The sequence below is a fragment of the Pantherophis guttatus genome, chromosome 3, assembly GCF_059756535.1.
Source record: "Pantherophis guttatus breed Tessera chromosome 3, ASM5975653v1, whole genome shotgun sequence".
NCBI classification, from domain to species: Eukaryota; Metazoa; Chordata; class Lepidosauria; order Squamata; family Colubridae; genus Pantherophis; species Pantherophis guttatus.
The window spans coordinates 214,297,795-214,316,234 of NC_142065.1; the positions used below are offsets into that span (position 1 = coordinate 214,297,795).

Below are 18,440 nucleotides of genomic sequence, written 5' to 3' on the forward strand. Positions count from 1 at the left end.
TACTGGCTCGGGAATTCTGGGAGTCGAAGTCCACATGCCATAAAGGGCCCATCGTTCCCCACCTTTGTTCCAGAGCAATATTTCTCCCTTTTCAAGACATGTGGACTTCAACTCCCAGCGTTCTCCAATCAACTGGACAACTTTCAGATGAGCGGACTTCAACTCCCAGAATTCCTCACTGGCTCGGGAATTCTGGGAGTCGAAGTCCACATGCCATAAAGGGCCCATCGTTCCCCACCTTTGTTCCAGAGCAATATTTCTCCCTTTTCAAGACATGTGGACTTCAACTCCCAGCGTTCTCCAATCAACTGGACAACTTTCAGATGAGTGGACTTCAACTCCCAGAATTCCTTACTGGCTCGGGAATTCTGGGAGTCGAAGTCCACTCGTTGGAAAGTTACCACGGTTGAGAAACACCATTCCAGACACCTGATAAGCAACAAGCAAGAGAATTCCCCCCAAAACAGCCTCTTCTGACTTTTCCTGACTGTGGCACTTTAAAAAAAAAACGAGAGGTAGAAGCCAACTTTTTCCAGTCTGGAAAAATTAAAATTTGCAAACCAAACCCCCACCCACCGAGGCGAGATCTCTCCGCACCTCTTCACCTGATCTCAGCGAGTCTCTTTCCACCAGGAGCCCAAATCTGCCACCGCAAACCGATTCAGCCACCGCGAAGCCAGAAGCATTTAAAACTGACAGGTGTAAAAAAAAAAACAGAATTTGTGCGCTGGAGAAGAACAGAAGCACCCAGAGACTAAAAAAGGGTACCTGGGCTTCCTTTCCGTTTTTAACCTGGGAAAAAGGCATTTGGTGAAGACTGTAACAGTCCCTGAAGGAGGAAGGAGAACAGGTGGAGACATTCCTTCGGTGCGCACCTTTCCTTGCTTGCAGGTGAGGTGTGCCAAAGCGTCCCAGGCTTGCCTTCCCCCCCCGGTGCGAGTCAGAAAGTTTTCCTGGGTGACTTTTGTCCCTTTTTCACATTCTCAACAGGAGACATTTCCAGCAGGAGAAGAAGACACCTGGTCCAGGTGGGCAGCCATGATGCCAACCGGGACGGCTTGAGGGTCCCGCCCTCAGCTGCCCCCTTGGTCGCTCTGCTTGGGCAGATCTGGGCAGCTGGAAGAGGACAGTTCCTTGATCATCTTCTGCTTCTTCCTCTGAATGAGTTTCCCACCTGTGAAGCCCAGTACGCCGCCGCCCAACGCTGCCGCCAGTCCGGCCACCTTAAAGCCAGCCAGGAGCCCGATTGGCCCCCCCACGATTCCCCCCAGGAGGGCGCCAGCCACTGGAAGGGCAGCCAGCTTGTAGGTTGCAGCCTGGAAAAAAAAAGAGGGACAAAGGGAGATTGGGGGGGGACTCATTGGAAGGGCAGGGGGGGTCTCCTTGGCATCATCAGATAACCCCACTCTCTCTGTAAGCAGGAAAAGCTGACTGGGGAGCATGGGTAATGGAGTCCTCCCGGCTTGCGAGCCGAGAGCAGCTGGTTCAGACCCACCTTGGATAAATTTCGGGTCCCTTCTTCCACGTTCGCAACCGCAGTGCAGACGTGCTCTTCGATCCGGTCGACCTTCTCCTGCTGAGCCTACGAGAAAAGCACAGATTCGTTTTTTTAATTTACATATCATGCGAATGGGGTGAGGTGGAGGGTGGAGAGCAGAACAGAGAAGAATAGAATAGACTAATAAAAAATGGGATGGGATGGGATGGGATGGAATGGAATGGAATGGAATGGAATGGAATAGAATAGAATAGAATAGAATAGAATAGAATAGAATAGAATAGAATAGAATAGAATAGAATAGAATAGAATAGAATAGAATAGAATAGAATAGAATAGAATAGAACAGAATAGAACAGAACAGAATAGAACAGAATAGAACAGAATAACAGAGTTGGAAGGGACCTTGGAGGTCTTCTAGTCCAACCCTCTGCTCAACCAGGAGACCCTATACTTCTGAAGGCAATTTCTGTTCCATTGGTTGATTTTTCTCACTGTCATAAAATCTCTTATTTCTAGGTTGAATCTCTCCTTGATCAGGTAGTCCTCAACTTGCGACAATTGAGCCCAACATTTCTGTGGGTAAGTGAGTCATTTTTTAAGTGAGCTTTGCCCCATTTTACGTCCTTCCTTGCCACCGTTGTTAAATGAATCACTGCAGTGCGTAAGTTAGTAACCCGGTTGTTAAGTGAATCTGGCATCCCCATTGATTTTGCATGTCAAAAGATCAAAAAAGGGGACCACCTGACCCCGGGAAACAGCAACAGTCATAAATGTGAGTCACTTGTAGTGAGTCTCTCACTAGTAAAGCTGGCAGGGCTAGATGGCTCCGAGCAGCAAGCCAGCAATTCGTCACAGTTGTGAAGTGAGTTTTGACCCATTTTCCAACTTTTCTTGCCACCGTTGTTAAATGAATCACTGCAGTGCGTAAGTTAGTAACCCGGTTGTTAAGTGAATCTGGCATCCCCATTGACTTTGCTTGTCAAAAGATCGCAAAAGGGGAACACATGACCATGATAGATAGATAGATTAGATAGATATAATATAGATTAGATATTGATATGATATATAGAGACAGATATTACAAACTATTCTAAAAATACGAGTTCCAGGTATATTAGTAAAGAAAGAAGCAGACATCCTGCGAGCTCCGGAACTTAAAATTTTAAAATAATTAAAATTTTATTTTACTAAGCTTTCGTCAGCCATCTGCTGACATCGTCAGAGTATTAAACTACCATTACAGAGATCTCTGCCTTTATATGCCATTAATCAACTTGGCCACTGGAACAGTAGGAATTAAGCCTCCATCATCCAGCATGACGACAGCAAAAACAACACAGCTAATTACAAGTGGGAGACGGCTGGAAGGGTCTATTACACGTGCAATGGCCAAATTGATTAATGGCATATAATGGTAGTTTAATACTCTGATGATGTTAGCAGATGGCTGACGAAAGCTTAGTAAAATAAAATTTTAATTATTTTAAAATTTTAAGTTCCGGAGCTCGCAGGATTTCTGCTTCTTTCTTTAGAGATAGATATAAATATATCATAGAGATGGTAGGTACGTAGGTAGATAGATAAGAGATATAGATTAGATTATATAGATATTATATAGATATAGATATATACCGGTAGATATATATAAATACATAGATTATATATAATTATATAGATATATATGGATATATAGATATAGATATGATATATTGATATATATATATTCAGGAGCCTGGATAGCTCAGCAGACTAAAGCATTGTAATTTAACTCCAGCTGTCTGCAATTACTGTAAGTTCGAATCTCACCAGCCTCAAGGTTGACTCAGCCTTCCATCCTTTCTAAGGTAGGTGAAATGAGGACCCAGTTTGTGGGGGCAATAAGCTGACTTTGTTTAAATATACAAAAGTATGAAGGCTATTGCTTAACGCATTGTAAGCCGCCCTGAGTCTCCGGAGAAGGGCGGCATATAAATCAAATTAAATAGATAATAGATAGATAGATAGATAGATAGATAGATAGATAGATAGATAGATAGATTAGATATACAAATTAGCTATAGATATGATATAGATATATATAGATGAAGGAGTCAGTTGCCAAGCATCTTAATTTTGATCACATGATCCCAGGGATGCTGCAACTGTCGTAAATGTGAAAAATGCTCCCAAATGCCTTTTTGCAATAACTTCGATCACTAAATGAATGCTTGCAAAGTTGAGAACCAGCTGTACTTTGGGCCTGCATTGTATCTTCAAAAGTTACTTCCAAGCTTCCTTCTCACAGCTGTACATTCATTCTGTGCTGCGGAGAAAGAGGCCCCGCTAATTTTAAGAGCCGACCAATTTGCAAATAGGTGCTTACTCTATCCAAGTTATGGTTCCCCCCCCCCACTTTTTTCAATTCAGAATCAGTTGCAGTCAGAAATGGAAGCGTTAAAATAGACCCCAGCTAGCAAAATTCCTCCTGGATGATTGTTTGTGAACTGCAAATAGGTCTATATTTTTTCCCCTGAATTATCATGGCAGAGAATTTCAAAGCTTTTTTCCCCTGAATTCTCTGGCAGAGAATTCCAAAGTTTTTGGGGTAGAAAACCAGTAAGATTCTGGTTCTCTTTTGTTAGAATCCAGAGGGGGAGGAAAAAAGAGAAAAAAAACTTTGCTCTACTTACATTAACAAGCAGGGAAAACTCGGTCACCAGAGTGCTGAGTTCAATCAGATCCTAAAGAAAAAGTCCAAACGTTACTTAGTTTATTCATATTTTTTTTTGTTTAAAATTGTTACTAGTTTATCAAAATATAATATAAAGACAAAAGATTAAAAAATGAGAAAAAAGGGGAGAAAGATCTCTTTTTAGAATAAGGTTGTAACATACCACTTCAACTTTTTACTTTTACGTAATAATATATACTAGCCATTTCTATAACAACAAACCTATCTCATCGGCAAAACCAAAATTTCATTTTTTTTTCCGTCTCAAGCACAAAGTCCAGAAACGGTTTCCAAATAGAAACAAAAGTAATTGTGGTTTTTTCCCCTTTAATCAATTTATCTATATTTGCTAACTCCATCGATTTTTGCAGGCGTTCATCCATAGTGGAAATCAAAATGTCCATTTTTGTGCATAAAATAATCTCGCTGTCGTCAACATATATAACATCAAAGTTCCATTTTTCCCCCCCAAGTTCTTTGTCCATTAGGCCTAAAAGAAATTTCTCTGGTTTTATCTTTATATTCACTTTAAGAATCTTCTCTATTACAATGTGAATCCAATATTTCTTTGCTTTGTCCCATGTCTACCATAAATGATAAACGGTCCCATCTTTACATTTGCATTTCCAACATTCACTTGAAACACCTTTACGCATCCTTGACAACTTATCCGATGTTAAATACCAACTGTACATCACCTCATAAAAGTTTTCTTTTGTATTATAATTTAGTTTAAATTTTAGACCTTTCATCCACCAAAACTTTACTTGCTCTAATAGACATTTTAACAGGAACATCGTGTTTGAAAAGAAAATGTCAGGGTAAAGATTTAAGAGCTGACCAGCTGCTACAATGATGTAATGCTGAGAATGAGTCAGCAAGGTTTTTGGGCTAATATCACTTTAAGAGCCTGTAATAAGAAGAGGCCCTGTTGAGGCGTATCTCTCTCTCCGTGTGTGCTTCTGTGCTGTAATTACTGTTTGTTTGAGGCCTGACTAAACTACGTGTATGTATATATTCTTTGTAGATAAACCACTATTTAAATACAAACCACTGTTTGCTGTATTTGCTCCTGGGTTGTCTCACATAGTCACACTGTGCACACTCTGACAGAAAATAATGATGGGATTTGCAACTTACCTCTTCTAACACTTCCCAGGATTCTGCAGCATTTTGATCCTGGGGGATTTCAGGTAACGGAGCAAAAATCTGGGTGAGGGAATTTTCTCCACCTTCGGCATTAGAGAAAGTTTCTGAAGGAAAACAACGCACAGTCACTGTGTGCCCTTATCAACACTGAAAAACAGGAAATAAATATTATGCACAGGCAGAACCATTACACAACGACAGCTGTGGCAAACGGATTTTATAAAGCATCCTGCCCCGAGGAATAGAAGAAAAATTACAACAGCAGATACAAGGATACAGGTAAACTTACGATCGCAATTGAGCCCAAAATTTCTATCGTTAAGTGAGACATTTATTTGTACAGTGAGTTTTGCCCCGTTTTAATGACCTTTCTTGCCATGGTCGTTGAGTGAATCACTGCGGTTGTTAAGTTAGTCACTCGGTTAGGTGAATCTGACTTCCCCACTAATTTTTTTTAAAATTTATTTATATGCCGCCCTTCTCCGGAGACTCAGGGCGGCTTACAATGCGTTAAGCAATAGCCTTCATCCTTTTGTATATTTATACAAAGTCATCTTATTGCCCCCACAAACCGGGTCCTCAATTTACCTACCTTAGAAAGGATGGAAGGCTGAGTCAACCTTGAGCCTGGTGAGAATTGAACTCGCAGTAATTGCAGGCAGCTGGAAGCTAAATATTACCTTTAACAGTAGCATTAATCTGCTGCGCCACTCAGCCTCCAAAATTCCTGAAGAATTTTGTTCATCAGGGGGTCACAAAAGGGATCACATGACTCCGGGATACTGCAACCGTCATAAAGTCATCTGAATTTTGATGACATGATCGCAGGGATGCTACAACAGTTGTGTCAAAAAGAGTCGTAAGTCCCTTTTTTCAGTGCTGTTGTAACTTCAAACCGCCACTAAATGAAAGGTTATAAGTCAAGGACTGCCTGTATACGGATTTATGGCCTTCCCCAGTGTACAAATGCCCACGGAATTCTTCCATCAACCTTCCACATCTGGCCATCTCCAGAAACATCTGGGCTCTAAAGCCCAGGTGATCTAGAAGCCACCGGGTGGGGCCAGCATGAACATTTTCAAATGCAGCCTATCTGAATGGTAACCAAATCTGAATGGTAAATTATTATGCTAAGCGCCTGCTTCTTGAAGCGATGCTCAGAAATATAAATTAATGGCTGGGGGACTGTGGCAGTGTCGCTCTCCCTCACAGGGTTGTTGTTGTGGGGAAAATAGGAGCAGGGAGGGGGATTAGGTATGTTGGCTGCCTTGAGTTACATATATATACATATACATATTTTATGACTTTAAAAAGACCAGAACTATCGCCAAAACTGAACACTTTAACAACAGAATAATCAGAGAAGCCATCAAGATAGAAAAACGCCCACACAGCATGAATAAACGAGATACCTCCCGCCTACCAGCCATTTGGAAACCCGCCCTTACTGACAAACGAGTCCCTAACATAAAGAATGACACCAGACCCACACTCACGAAAACCACATAGGATGTCACCACCACACATCCATGCAAAAAGCAAACCCACACCAATGAGGCATGACCACAAACCAAAAGCCAGACCACAGCTGGATCATTAGCCACTTTAAACCCCTCCAATCCATACATGAAGCAAACTGACACCCACCATGAAGAAGTGGCACGACCACGAACGTGAAGCCAAACAACAGCAACGCAGCTCACCAGCTCAAATCCCCCTGCAACTCAGACTAACCCGAGCACAACCAAGCCCCCACCCAAACAGAACACCCCCCAGCCAATCAGAGTACAGCCAACCCCACATCCAATCAGAGCACAGCCAAGCCCCCAACCAATCAGAACACACCTCCACCCAATCAGAACACAGCGAAGCTGCCACCCAATCAGTTCACACCCCCACTGGCAGTTAAAAGGAAGAAACAGCTGCGATCACACATTGCTCCTAGAAGCACAAAGCCGAAAACACCAGCCTGAAGATGACGAATGAGACTTCGTCGAAATGTCGCCAAGACACTTCCAATTTTACGTGGGAGAAAACCCGAATAACCAAAGACCTACATATACATATATATATGAAATATACTTATTCTATAATACTTATAGAATTCTATATAAGTATCAGAGAACTAGAAACCCATGTCTACTGCAAACCCATTGTTGTGGCCTGTTGGACCCCGGCCCTTCCAACAGCCGAATCAGAGGACGAGGAGGAGAGAAGGAGGAGGAGGAGGAAGAGAGAGAGAGAGAGAGAAAGAGAGAGAGAGAGAGAGAGAGCTGTAGCCTGGGCCGTCCGTCAGCTGTCAGATGGAGAGTGAACAGTCCCAAGGTCTGGAGGTGGCTGATGAGGAGGAGGAGGAACAGCTAGGTCCAATGCCTGATGCATGGATGCTCAGAAGGCAGAGGAGAGGAGAGCAGTGGAAATCTATGGGCCGGTCCTTGGGACGGAAGAGCCACCACTGCTAGCGATGCCCCACCCTAGCTCTGGGGATAAAACGCAGGGGGCGGAGGCGAATAGATGTAGCAGACAACTATTCATCTCCCGGACAGACAGACTTGTTAGCCTGAGGTGAAAGAGAAAGTTTTTGCCGGGGCTGCTGGCGCTCCTAATGAAGGAATCATTGCTTCAACTACAGAGGGTTTGTCATGTTTGGGGAGCTGAGTCAGAACACCCATGCACACCGACCACATCCTCAGCTTTGCAAGCAACCATCCCACCCGCACACAATAGTTGTGTCCGGACCCTGTACAGAAGGGCCAGGACACACTGCAGCACCACAACACTAAGAAAAGCGGAAGAGAAATGGCTGCTCGGCGTCTTTCTCCATAACGGCTATCCAAGAAAAACTTCATATTCTGACACACAGCAGCCGAACCACAACATACTACACAGCCAACCACCACGCAAAAATGAATCCTACAGTACACAAAAGGGATGTCGGAAATGACAGCCAGAATCCTCCAACCTTTAGCAATTGCCCACAACAGACCCATTGAACCTACAACCAGCCTACGAACCCCTCGGAATCCATCCAGCCAACCAGAGACACACCGACTCTCCACCAACCCAGGCAAGCCCCCCCCTCCCCATCAGCAGTTCACTGTTGTGACCCAGGCCCATGTAGTTAATATTAAATGCAAAACAGTTCCAAAAAACAAGCAGGTTTTATTAAAACAGCTGAGAATTAACTCGTTCTCAGCATGTTCCAAATGAAATGAAAGCAAAGTCCTCAAAACACCAGTCTTCAGTTTATCTCTGATCTTGGGATAATTAGGCAAACTGCCAAAGGCTTCTCTTGGCAAAAGTTCAGAAGCAGAAGACGCTGGTAAGAAATGAATACAGTGAAACAAGCAGCAAGACTATCAACGTTGTTTTCAGGCCAAGAGCCATTGCTGGTCTTTTAAGCCTAATGGGAGGGGCCAATCATCTCTTGGCTTTACTCCTGAGTCGTCCTCTCTGCTTTATCTGCTCCTGCCTTCTGGCAGCTCTTCTCATACGTGCACTAGGAACAGGCTCCTCCTGTTCCTCTGCCTCTCTGCTGTCAGCCTCTGGAGGCTCTGGAGTCCGCGCATCGCTCCCCGATGGCCCTGGCCCCATCTCTGCCTCTGATGCAGAGCCCTCATCCGGGCCTTCCCCAGCCTCCGGGACTGGCTCATATTCTTCCTCAGCCTCATCGCTGTCTGACTTCACTGCCAGCTCCACAGGCTGCTGGCAAACCACAACATTCACCTCCCAATGGCCCTCACCTGATATAACCTCATCACAAGAGCCATCACAAGGCCCTCCCTTGACACACCCACACCTGAAGTCCTTACAAGCAGAAGAACGCCACTGACCTCCCCTAAACTCCACTGAAGATGTTACCTGGCCAAGTAACGAAACGTTCGGAAACCAACCCACAAGCTCGGAGAATGAACCTCCACCCTCATCCCTTCATCCTTCCATTCCCTCACCATCCGGTCAGAGCCAAAGAAGCTTCTTGGATGAGAAGCGAAACTCGGTCTCAGTGACGTGAAACGAGTCTGTACAGAAAATAAGCAAGATGAACAAAAAAACCTAAACACAATGAGGATATTGAAAAGCCTTTTTCATAATGCATGTCAAAATTGGGAAAGAGAAAAGAACTGATCATTCAGACCAAAGAATAAACTGGTTGCTACCTGCATGCTGTAATTGAATTTTTTTAAAAAATGCAGGTAGCCCTCAACCTACGACTACAATTGAGGGTCTCCTGCCTGAGTAGGGGGCTGGACTAGAAGACCTCCAAGGTCCCTTCCAACTCGATTCTGATTCTGATCTTCAAAGAAAAAACCAGAAAGTCCAGTTGCCTCTTGGAAAAAGTATCTTTGGGACTCTCATCCTACACCAAAGCTATGGATATTCCCCACTACCGCAATGAATTCTATTTGTTATAAATAATAACAGTAATGTTGGCTGGGGAATTCTGGGAGTTTAAGTCAGTGCACCTTAAAGTAGCTGAAGTTGGAAAACCCTGAAATATAGATAACCCACAACTTACAACCACAATTGAGCTCAAAATTCCTGACAGTTGTTAAATAATAATAAAGCCAGGATAAAAAAAATCTAATGCTTAAATAAACGGTACCAGTTCCGACAGTGGTGGACCGAGTCAAAGCAGCCTCCTGCTCTCTGAACTGCCTTTTCAGCACTTCGGCCGACTCCAAATGCAGCTGCAAAAATTCTTTGATGGCCAACGAAGCCTCTTCTTTCACGGGGTCAATCATTCTCTGCAGGGTCAGAATATCTTCCTTCCGGACTCGGGCGCAAAGGTTTTCCATCTCTCGGATATTTGCTCGCAGCTGCTGTAATATTTTGGGAAAAAAGTCATCCGTTTTACCTCGGTTAGGCATCAAGGTAGACACCAAAGAAATAGAATTTTATTTATTATACATAATAGTAGTAACACTGGGAGGCGGTGGCTCAGTGACTAAGAGGCTGAGCTTGTCGATAGAAAGGTCGGCAGTTCAGCGGTCCAAAGCCGCATATCGGGGTGAGCTCCTGTTATTTGACCCAGCTTCTGACAACCTAGCAGTTCAAAAGCACGTAAAAAATGCAAGTAGAAAAATAGGGACCACCTTTGGTGGGAAGGTAAGTGTTCCGTGCACCTTTGGCATTGAGTCATGCCAACCACATGACCATGGAGACGTCTTCGGACAGCGCTGGCTCTTTGGCTTTGAAACGGAGATGAGCAGCACCCCCTAGAGTCAGGAACGACTAGCACTTATGTGCGAGGGGAACCTTTCCCTTTCCCTTTAGTAATGCTGGCTGGGATATTCTGGGAGTTGAAATCTATGCATCTTAAAGTAGTAACTTCAAGTTGGAAAAACCTGACATCCAGGCAAAATTGCTGAGTTGTTAAAGCAGGATTTGCTCCGTTTTTCAACCTTTCTTGCCACAGTCATTAAGCGAATCACTGCCGTTAACATGATTGTTAAGTGAACCTGGATTCCCCATTGACTTGGTTGATCAGAAGTTCGCCAAAGGTCGGAGATCAGGTGGCCCTGGGACACAGCAACGGTCCTAAGTATGAGCTAGTTGCCAAGGATCTGGATTTTGATCATGTGAACATGGGGATCCTGGACCGAGGTTGTTAAGTGTGAAAAACAATCATATATCAGTTTGTTCAGTGCTATTGTAATTTCAAACAGTCACCAAACAAAGGTTCTTTCTTTTCCTAAGGGGGAAAAAATGGACTTTCTGTTTTTTCTTGGAAGAGGTTTCGCTTCTCATCCAAGAAGCTTCTTCAGCTCTGGAGATTCTCATTATCTTACAGAGCTGAAGAAGCTTCCTGGATGAGAAGCGAAACCTCTTCCAAGAAAAAACAGAAAGTCCAGTTGCCTCATGAAAAAAGCACCTTTGGGACAACCAGGACCTGGAGGACGGAGAATCTCCACAGTCACCAAACAAATGATCATAAATCCAGGACTATCTATCATGCTGGCTGGGGAATGCTGGGAGTTGAAGTCCATATGTCTCAAAGTGGCTAAAGTTGGAAAATCTTAAAATACATGAAAAGGGCCCAAAAGAACGGCTCTTGGGCCCAGATGGAGGAATCACAAACTCGGCTATTTCCCCCCCCACCTCCCCAAGCTCAGCCATTTTTAAGAAGTGTGGACTTCAATTCCCAAGAATTCCCCAGCCAGGCCCAACATCTGAGATTGAGTAATTATTCGGGACTGAGGCAGTTTATATGTCTTTTAAATAAATCGACCCAACCAATAAAATGAGGCCACATTACCACAGCTGTGCTTTCCCCAGAAATGATCTACCAAGGGTTCATTTTCCCAAAAAAAGCTATTCTGTCTTCTCCCACGGACGTCTACGGCCGCCATCTCCTTACCTGAACAGTACGGCCGGCATTGATATGCTCTTCGTGCAGTTTGTCCCACAGCCTGCACCTCTGGTACTAAAGACAACAGGGAGGAAAGAACATCAAAAAACCATGGCATCTCCATCAGCACCGAGTCAAACCATCCAAGGATTATTATTTATTTTTTTTTGCCTCTTTTCTTGGGAAAGTGGGATACTCTCAAGAAATTACATCCGAGACATTTCTCCGTTGGCGGGAGTGTGAATTTCTGAATTTGAACAAGCAGCAGTTTCTAGAAGTATGATAAAGGCAGAATGTTTATGCTGAAAATTAATTCATCAAAATAAATTCCCTGACAGTTAGAACAATGAATCAGTGGAACGACTTGTCTCCAGAAGTTGTGAATGCTCCAACAGTGGAGGTTTTTAAGAAGAGATTGGACAACCGTTTGTCTGGGATGATATATGGCTTCCTGCTCTAGCAAGGGGCTGGACTAGACAACCTCCAAGGTCCCTTCGAATTGTACTCTACTCTATTCTGTCCTGTTCCATATCCGACCTATCCTATTCTATCCTATTCCATATTTTCTTTTCTTTTCTATTCTTCTGCATTCTATTATTTCTACTTCTACTTCTTTCTACTTCTACTTCTACTCCTACTCCTACCCTACTCTACTCTACTCTACTCTACATTCAGCCAATTTGCTTTTCAATGAAGCAGATAGCAAAGGGACATTTTTCAACACAGGTGTAAATTTATTTATTTCTTTAATCACATTTGTATAGCTGCCCATCTCAGTCACTCTGGATGGCCAACACAGTAATAACCAAGAATGTATAAAAACCGTTAAAACAACCAATTTAAATTAAAAGATTTTTTAAAAAATGGCAGGAAGGGATATAAACATAGGACATTCCATTAAACTGTCATACAACTAGCCAACAGGCCCCGCTCTGGTCCCCAAACTAGTTGACATGTCATTATTTAAGGACTCCCCCAAAAGCCTCACTTCGAGAGAAGCAATGTTCCACAGAGCAAGGGCCCCAATACAGGTAGTCCTCGACTTACGACCAAAATAGAGTCCCAAATTTCCATACCTAAACAAGGCATTCTAAGTGAGTCTTGCCCCATTTTACGACCTTTCTTGCCATGGTGGTTAAGTGAATCACTGCAGCGGTCGTTAAAGTGAATCCAACTGTGCTGGTCAGAAGGTCGCAAAAGGGGGTCAATTTGACCCCGGACACTGCAACCGTCATAAGTACGAGACAATTGCCAAGCGTCCAAATTTTGACCACGTGACCATGGGGATGCTGCAACGGTCGTAAATGTGAAAAACGGTCGTAAGTCAGCTTTTCAATGCCATTGTAACTTCAGTCACTAAACAAATGGTTGTAAGTCGAGAACTACCTGTACGAGACTGTTCCTCTTAGGTCCTGCCTGACCACATTCCCCATCTTATGGGACCCGAAGTGTGCACCTCCTGCCATTAACCTCCTTAAGGTTCATATTTTTTTTTAAAAAAAGAAAATAATTAACCTTCTCAATATTGATCTGATGTTTCCTTAACCGCTCCAGATCTGTGGGAATGGCAACTTTAATAAACTTCTGGATGGCTGGCTCGAGGCGACGCAAATTAACTTTTTCTTCCTCTTTAGACATCTTTGGCGGTTTAACCCAGCGCGGAGTAGAGCTCCGGTTACCTAGGCACAATTCGAAAGATTATTTGAATGCGGCACGCAATCATAGAATCGCAGAATTGCTAAGCACCTCAGAGGTCATCTAGTCCAACCCCAATTGGTGTAGCAGGACCTGTTAAAGCATTTTAGACTGAGGGTCTATGGAGATTCTCAGCCATCCAGGTCATGGTTGTCCCAAAGGTGCTTTTTTCAAGAGGCAACTGGACTTTGTTTTTTTCTTTTGAAGACATTTCGCTCCTCATCCAAGAAGCTTCTTCAGCTCTGAATGGATGGTTTAGACAGAGAGCTATATAGCTTCAGTTGGAGTCGGGGGGTGGGATGGGGGGTTTCGATCTATTCTCCAAAGCCCCTGAAGGCAGAACAAGAAGCAACGGATGGAATCGAGGAGGGGAGCAACCTAGAAATAAGGAGAAACTTCCTGACGGTGACCCAAAGCTGCTGTTCGAAAGACAACTGGACTTTCTTGGGTTTTTTTCCTTGAAAAAGATTTGTTTCCCATCCAAGAAGTTTCTTCACTTCTTCGTGAACTGAAGAAGCTTTGGGATGAGAAGTGAAACGTCTTCAAGGGAAAAAAACTCCAGCTGCCTTTTGGGATGACAGAGAATCTCCGCAGACATTCTTGACTGTGAGAACAACTAACCAATGAAATAGCTCGCCTCCAGAAATTGTGAATGCTCCATCTCTGGAGGTCTTCAAGAAGAGACTGGACAGCCATTTGTCTGAAATGGTACAGGGTCTCCTGCTTGAGCAGGGGGTTGGACTAGAAGACCTCCAAGGCCCCTTCCAACTCTGTTATTCGGTTGTTCTGTTCTGAGTCCTCCAGCGAAGGGAAGTTTTGTGAGCTAGCTGTTCCACTGGTCCTTCAGGAAATTCCTCCTAACATCTATTTATTTATTTATTTATTTTTAATTTGTATACCGCCCTTCTCCAGCGGGACTCAGGGCGGTGAACAGCCAGAATAAAAACAGAACATTTAAAAACAGAATATTTAAAAATAATTAAATATTTTTGGCCATAATTTAAAACAACCCAATTAAAATCAATTCAATTTAACCGAAACAGTGGGATCAAGCCAGCCCGGCTAGCTACCTACTGCCCCATCATTTCAGCTCCTTGTTTCTGGTTTTTCCCTCCCAGAGGAGCACAGAACTAGCCCACTCTCTCCTCCCCTCGACAACCATTTGGATATCCGAAAAACTGCCACCATTTCTCTCCCCAAACTTCTCTTCTGCAGATAACATACCCAGGTCTTTTCACTCTTCTTCAAAGGACCTGTTTCCAGGCCCTTTGGCGCTCCTGGTGACCTTCCCTGAACTCACTCCAGGTTGTTAGCTGTTGGCTTTCAGCCCTGCAGAGTCCGGTATTCCGAGTGAAACCTGGCCAAAAGAGAGCAGAATGGGACCATTATTCCATAGATCTGGACTCCCTATTCCTCTTCACAGATCTCTAAATAGCTTTTAGAAGCTCCACTGAATGGTAGGCTCGCTAGAGCGGGTTCAAACTCTTCTCCAGATTTTCATGGGCATTTTTGACCACAAAAAAAAGAAGCAATGGAAGAGAATTATTTGTAGCTCAGGGTTGAACTGGGGGGCGGGGGGTGTTCTGTCCTAGGTACTCTCTGAGCTTGTTTGGTTTCTTTAAACCCAACTAGGCAACATCGTCAGTGCTAGAAGGGAGGGGGCATTGCGGAGTGGAGGAAGAGAAGAGGAGGAGGAAGAGGAGAACTGTGAGATGCTTGGTGCTTTCTGAGGTTGGTGGTTTTCTTGCAGATGTTTCAGGACCCAACTAGGTGACATCATCAGTGTTAGAAGGGAGGGGGGGTGTGCAGGGAGGAGGAGGAGAAGGAAGCAAGAGGGAGGGGGAGGAGGAGAGGAGGGGGAGGGAGGGTGAGAGGAGGTGAGAAGAAGGGAGGGAGGGAAGAAACCCACCAGGCTGGGCTATCAATGTAATGATTTTAAATTGGGTGTTTTAAATTTTTGGGGTTTTAAATCTGAGCCGAAATTATTTAATAATTTTAATTATTTTTAATTGATGTCTGTCTTTGTGCTTTTAATAGGCTGTACACCGCCCTGAGTCCTTTGGGAGAAGGGCGGTATAGAAATAAAATTATTTATTTATTTATTTATTTATATTTAGAAAGAGGGGGAGGGAGGAGAGAGATTGTGGGGTCCTTGGTGTGCTCTGAGGTTGGTGGTTTTCTTCCAGATGTTTCAGGACCCAACTAGGCAACATTGTCAGTGCTAGAAGGTTGCGGAGAGGAGGAAGAGGAGGGAGGGAAGAGAAGAGGAGGAGGAAGAGGAGAACTGTGAGATGCTTGGTGCTTTCTGAGGTTGGTGGTTTTCTTCCAGACGTTTCAGGACCCAACTAGGTAACATTATCAGTTTAGAAGGGGGGGTGCAGGGAGGAGGAGGAGAAGGAAGCAAGAGGGAGGGGGAGGAAGGGGAGGGGGAGAAGAAAGAGGGGGAGGGTGGAGGGGGATTGTGGGCTCCTTGGTGTTCTCTGAGGTTGGTGGTTTTCTTCCAGATGTTTCAGGACCCAACTAGGCAACATCATCAGTGTTAGAAGGGAGGGGTGTGTATGCAGAGAGGAGGGGGAGGCGAAGGAAGCAAGAGGGAGGGGGAGGAGGGAAGAGTGGGGGGGGGATTGTGGGGGTCCTTGGTGTTCTCTGTGGTTGGTTCTTTTCTTCCAGATGTTTAGCAAAGCTAACAGCATATTAAAAAGGATTCTCTGGCTGGATGTGAACTGGGCTGCAGGTTTTATTCCATTTTTAATTGTGGCTTTTAAGGACAGCTGTGTTGTCCCTGGTTCTGCTGCTTGGGAGCTGCCCAGAGTAACTGGGGGCGGGGGGGGGGGTGAATAAATGAAGCGGAGAAAGCCAATAAAGCCAGAGGGCAGGCAGAGGGAAGGAGGCTGCAGCGCCCACCGCCTCTTTCTTTCTGCCTGCCTGCCTGCCAGGCTCCACCCTGGGATCTCCTGGTGGTCCCCACTCCCAGCCAAGGGGAATCAGGCGGGGGGGGAAGGGGAGGTGGGGGGCTCCCCCGCCCCTCAGCACCACCCCCACCCCACCCCCGCCTTCGCCTCTATGGGGTGGACTACATAACCCTCCCCCAAGCCCCCTCCCTGGCTGAGGGTGATGGGAGTTGTAGTCCCACACCCTGTGGGTGGGGTGAATCTCCCTTTCCCTCGCCAGGCTCACCTCTCCGCCGCCTCCGCCGCCGCCGCCTCCTTCTCTCGCCAGCCCGTCTCCTCCGGAGGCCCCACCGGGTCTGCGGCCCCGCTACGCCCCCCACCGCCCTGGAACCCGGAAGAAAGAGAGGAAGTAAACAGGAAAAGGCGGAGCCCCCGGACCATAGAGGCCACCAGAGCGTCGCTTCCACCGGATGGAGGCGGGATTTCCGGCGCGCGTGAGCGGCAGCGCCACCCTTTGCCTGAGCACGTGATCCTCAGCTCGGGAGGAGAGAGAGAGATGGAAGGATGGATGATATAGACCAAGGGTCTCCAGCCTTGGGAACTTTAAGCCTGGAGGACTACAGCTCCCAGAATTCCCCAGCCAGCAAAGCTGGCTGGGGAATTCTGGGAGCTGTAGTCCTCCAGGCTTAAAGTTCCCAAGGTTGGAGACCCCTGATATAGGCAGAGAAAGACAGCGGATGGATGGATGGATGGAGATAGAGAGCAAGAGAGAAAGAAACAGAGATAGTTACCAAGATGTAGATGAATGGATGGACATAAAGGGATAGATAATAAATCTAGATAAAGGATATATATTTTTTTTATTATTATTTTTATTTATATTTATATGCCGCCTTTCTCTGGAGACTCAGGGCGGCTTACAATGTGCTCAGCAATAGCCTTCATCCTTTTGTATATTTATACAAAGTCAGCTTATTGCCCCCACAAACTGGGTCCTCAATTTACCTACCTTAGAAAGGATGGAAGGCTGAGTCAACCTTGAGCCTGGCGAGATTCGAACCTGCAGTAATTGGAGGCAGCTGGTCTTAATAACAGGGTGCTTTAGACCACTGTATTACCAAGGCTCTTGGTATATGAGATAGATAATAGAATGAATGAGTGAATGCATGAAAGATAGATAGATAGATCGATGGATGGATGGACGGATGGATGAATGGATGGAAAGAGATGATGGATGGACGGATACAGTGATGATAGACAGACAGACAGACGGATGGATGCAGAGATGGTTACAGAGATATAGAAGGATGAAGGGATAGATAATAAAGATAGATAAAAGAGAGAGAATGAATGAACGATACAAAGAGTTACAGAGATATAGATGATGGACATAAGAGGATAAGAGGATAAAGCTAGATAAAGGATGTATGAGATAGATAATAGAATGAATGAATGAGTGAATGCATGACATAGATAGATAGACAGATAGACAGATTGAGAGACACTAAGATGGTTACAGAGATATAGATGATGGATATAAGGGGATAGATAATAAAGCTAGATGAAGGATATATGAGATAGATAATAGATAAAATGAATGGATGGATGGGTAGATACAAAGATGCAGAGATAGAGATAGTTACAGAGAAATAGAAGGATGGACATAAAGGGATAGATAATAAAGTTAGATAAAGGATATATGAGATAGATGTCTATGGAGATTCTCCGTCATCCAGGTCATGGTTGTCCCAAAGGTGCTTTTTCAAGAGGCAACTGGACTTTTCTTGTTTTTCTCCAAGGAGCTTCTTCAGCTCTTCAGAAGCTTATTTGTGGAAACACCATCAAGTCACATTTTTCAGTGTCATTTGTAACTTTGAATGGTCACTAAATGTAAATTGAGGACTACCTATCATTCATAGGGCTCTGCCAGGGTTGTTACTCAACGCTTTCAAGGTGCCTTCAAATGCATTCTGGATTTATTTATTTATTTTACTTCCATCTAAGACAGTCAAGAGCATACAACGGGGCATCTATGGGGATTCTCAAGTCCTCTGGGTCACAGTTGTCCCAAAAGTGCTTTTCCAAGTGGCAACTGGACTTTGTTTTTTCTTTGAAGATGTTTTGCTTCTCATCCGAAAAGCTTCT

At 44.6% G+C, this 18,440-nt stretch overlaps 1 protein-coding gene across 2 annotated transcripts; it reads right to left on the reverse strand.

Annotated features, from left to right (window-relative positions):
• Window positions 1-282: 282 nt before the first annotated feature.
• Window positions 283-16,710, reverse strand: STX17 (syntaxin 17). 2 transcript variants are annotated; one of them, XM_060681778.2, is made up of 9 exons: window positions 16,582-16,710; window positions 14,629-14,761; window positions 13,225-13,388; window positions 11,719-11,784; window positions 9,964-10,180; window positions 5,352-5,464; window positions 4,171-4,221; window positions 1,496-1,582; window positions 283-1,316 (listed from the first exon to the last, which is right to left on the reverse strand). In XM_060681778.2, the coding sequence occupies exons 3-9, from the start codon at window positions 13,345-13,347 to the stop codon at window positions 1,074-1,076; spliced, it is 900 nt and encodes a 299-aa protein (XP_060537761.2). In that variant the 5' UTR covers window positions 13,348-13,388; window positions 14,629-14,761; window positions 16,582-16,710; the 3' UTR covers window positions 283-1,073. The 2 variants fall into 2 exon arrangements, with proteins under 2 accessions (XP_060537761.2, XP_060537762.2); XM_060681779.2 differs by having other exon boundaries at window positions 9,964-10,177; window positions 16,582-16,696.
• Window positions 16,711-18,440: the final 1,730 nt, after the last annotated feature.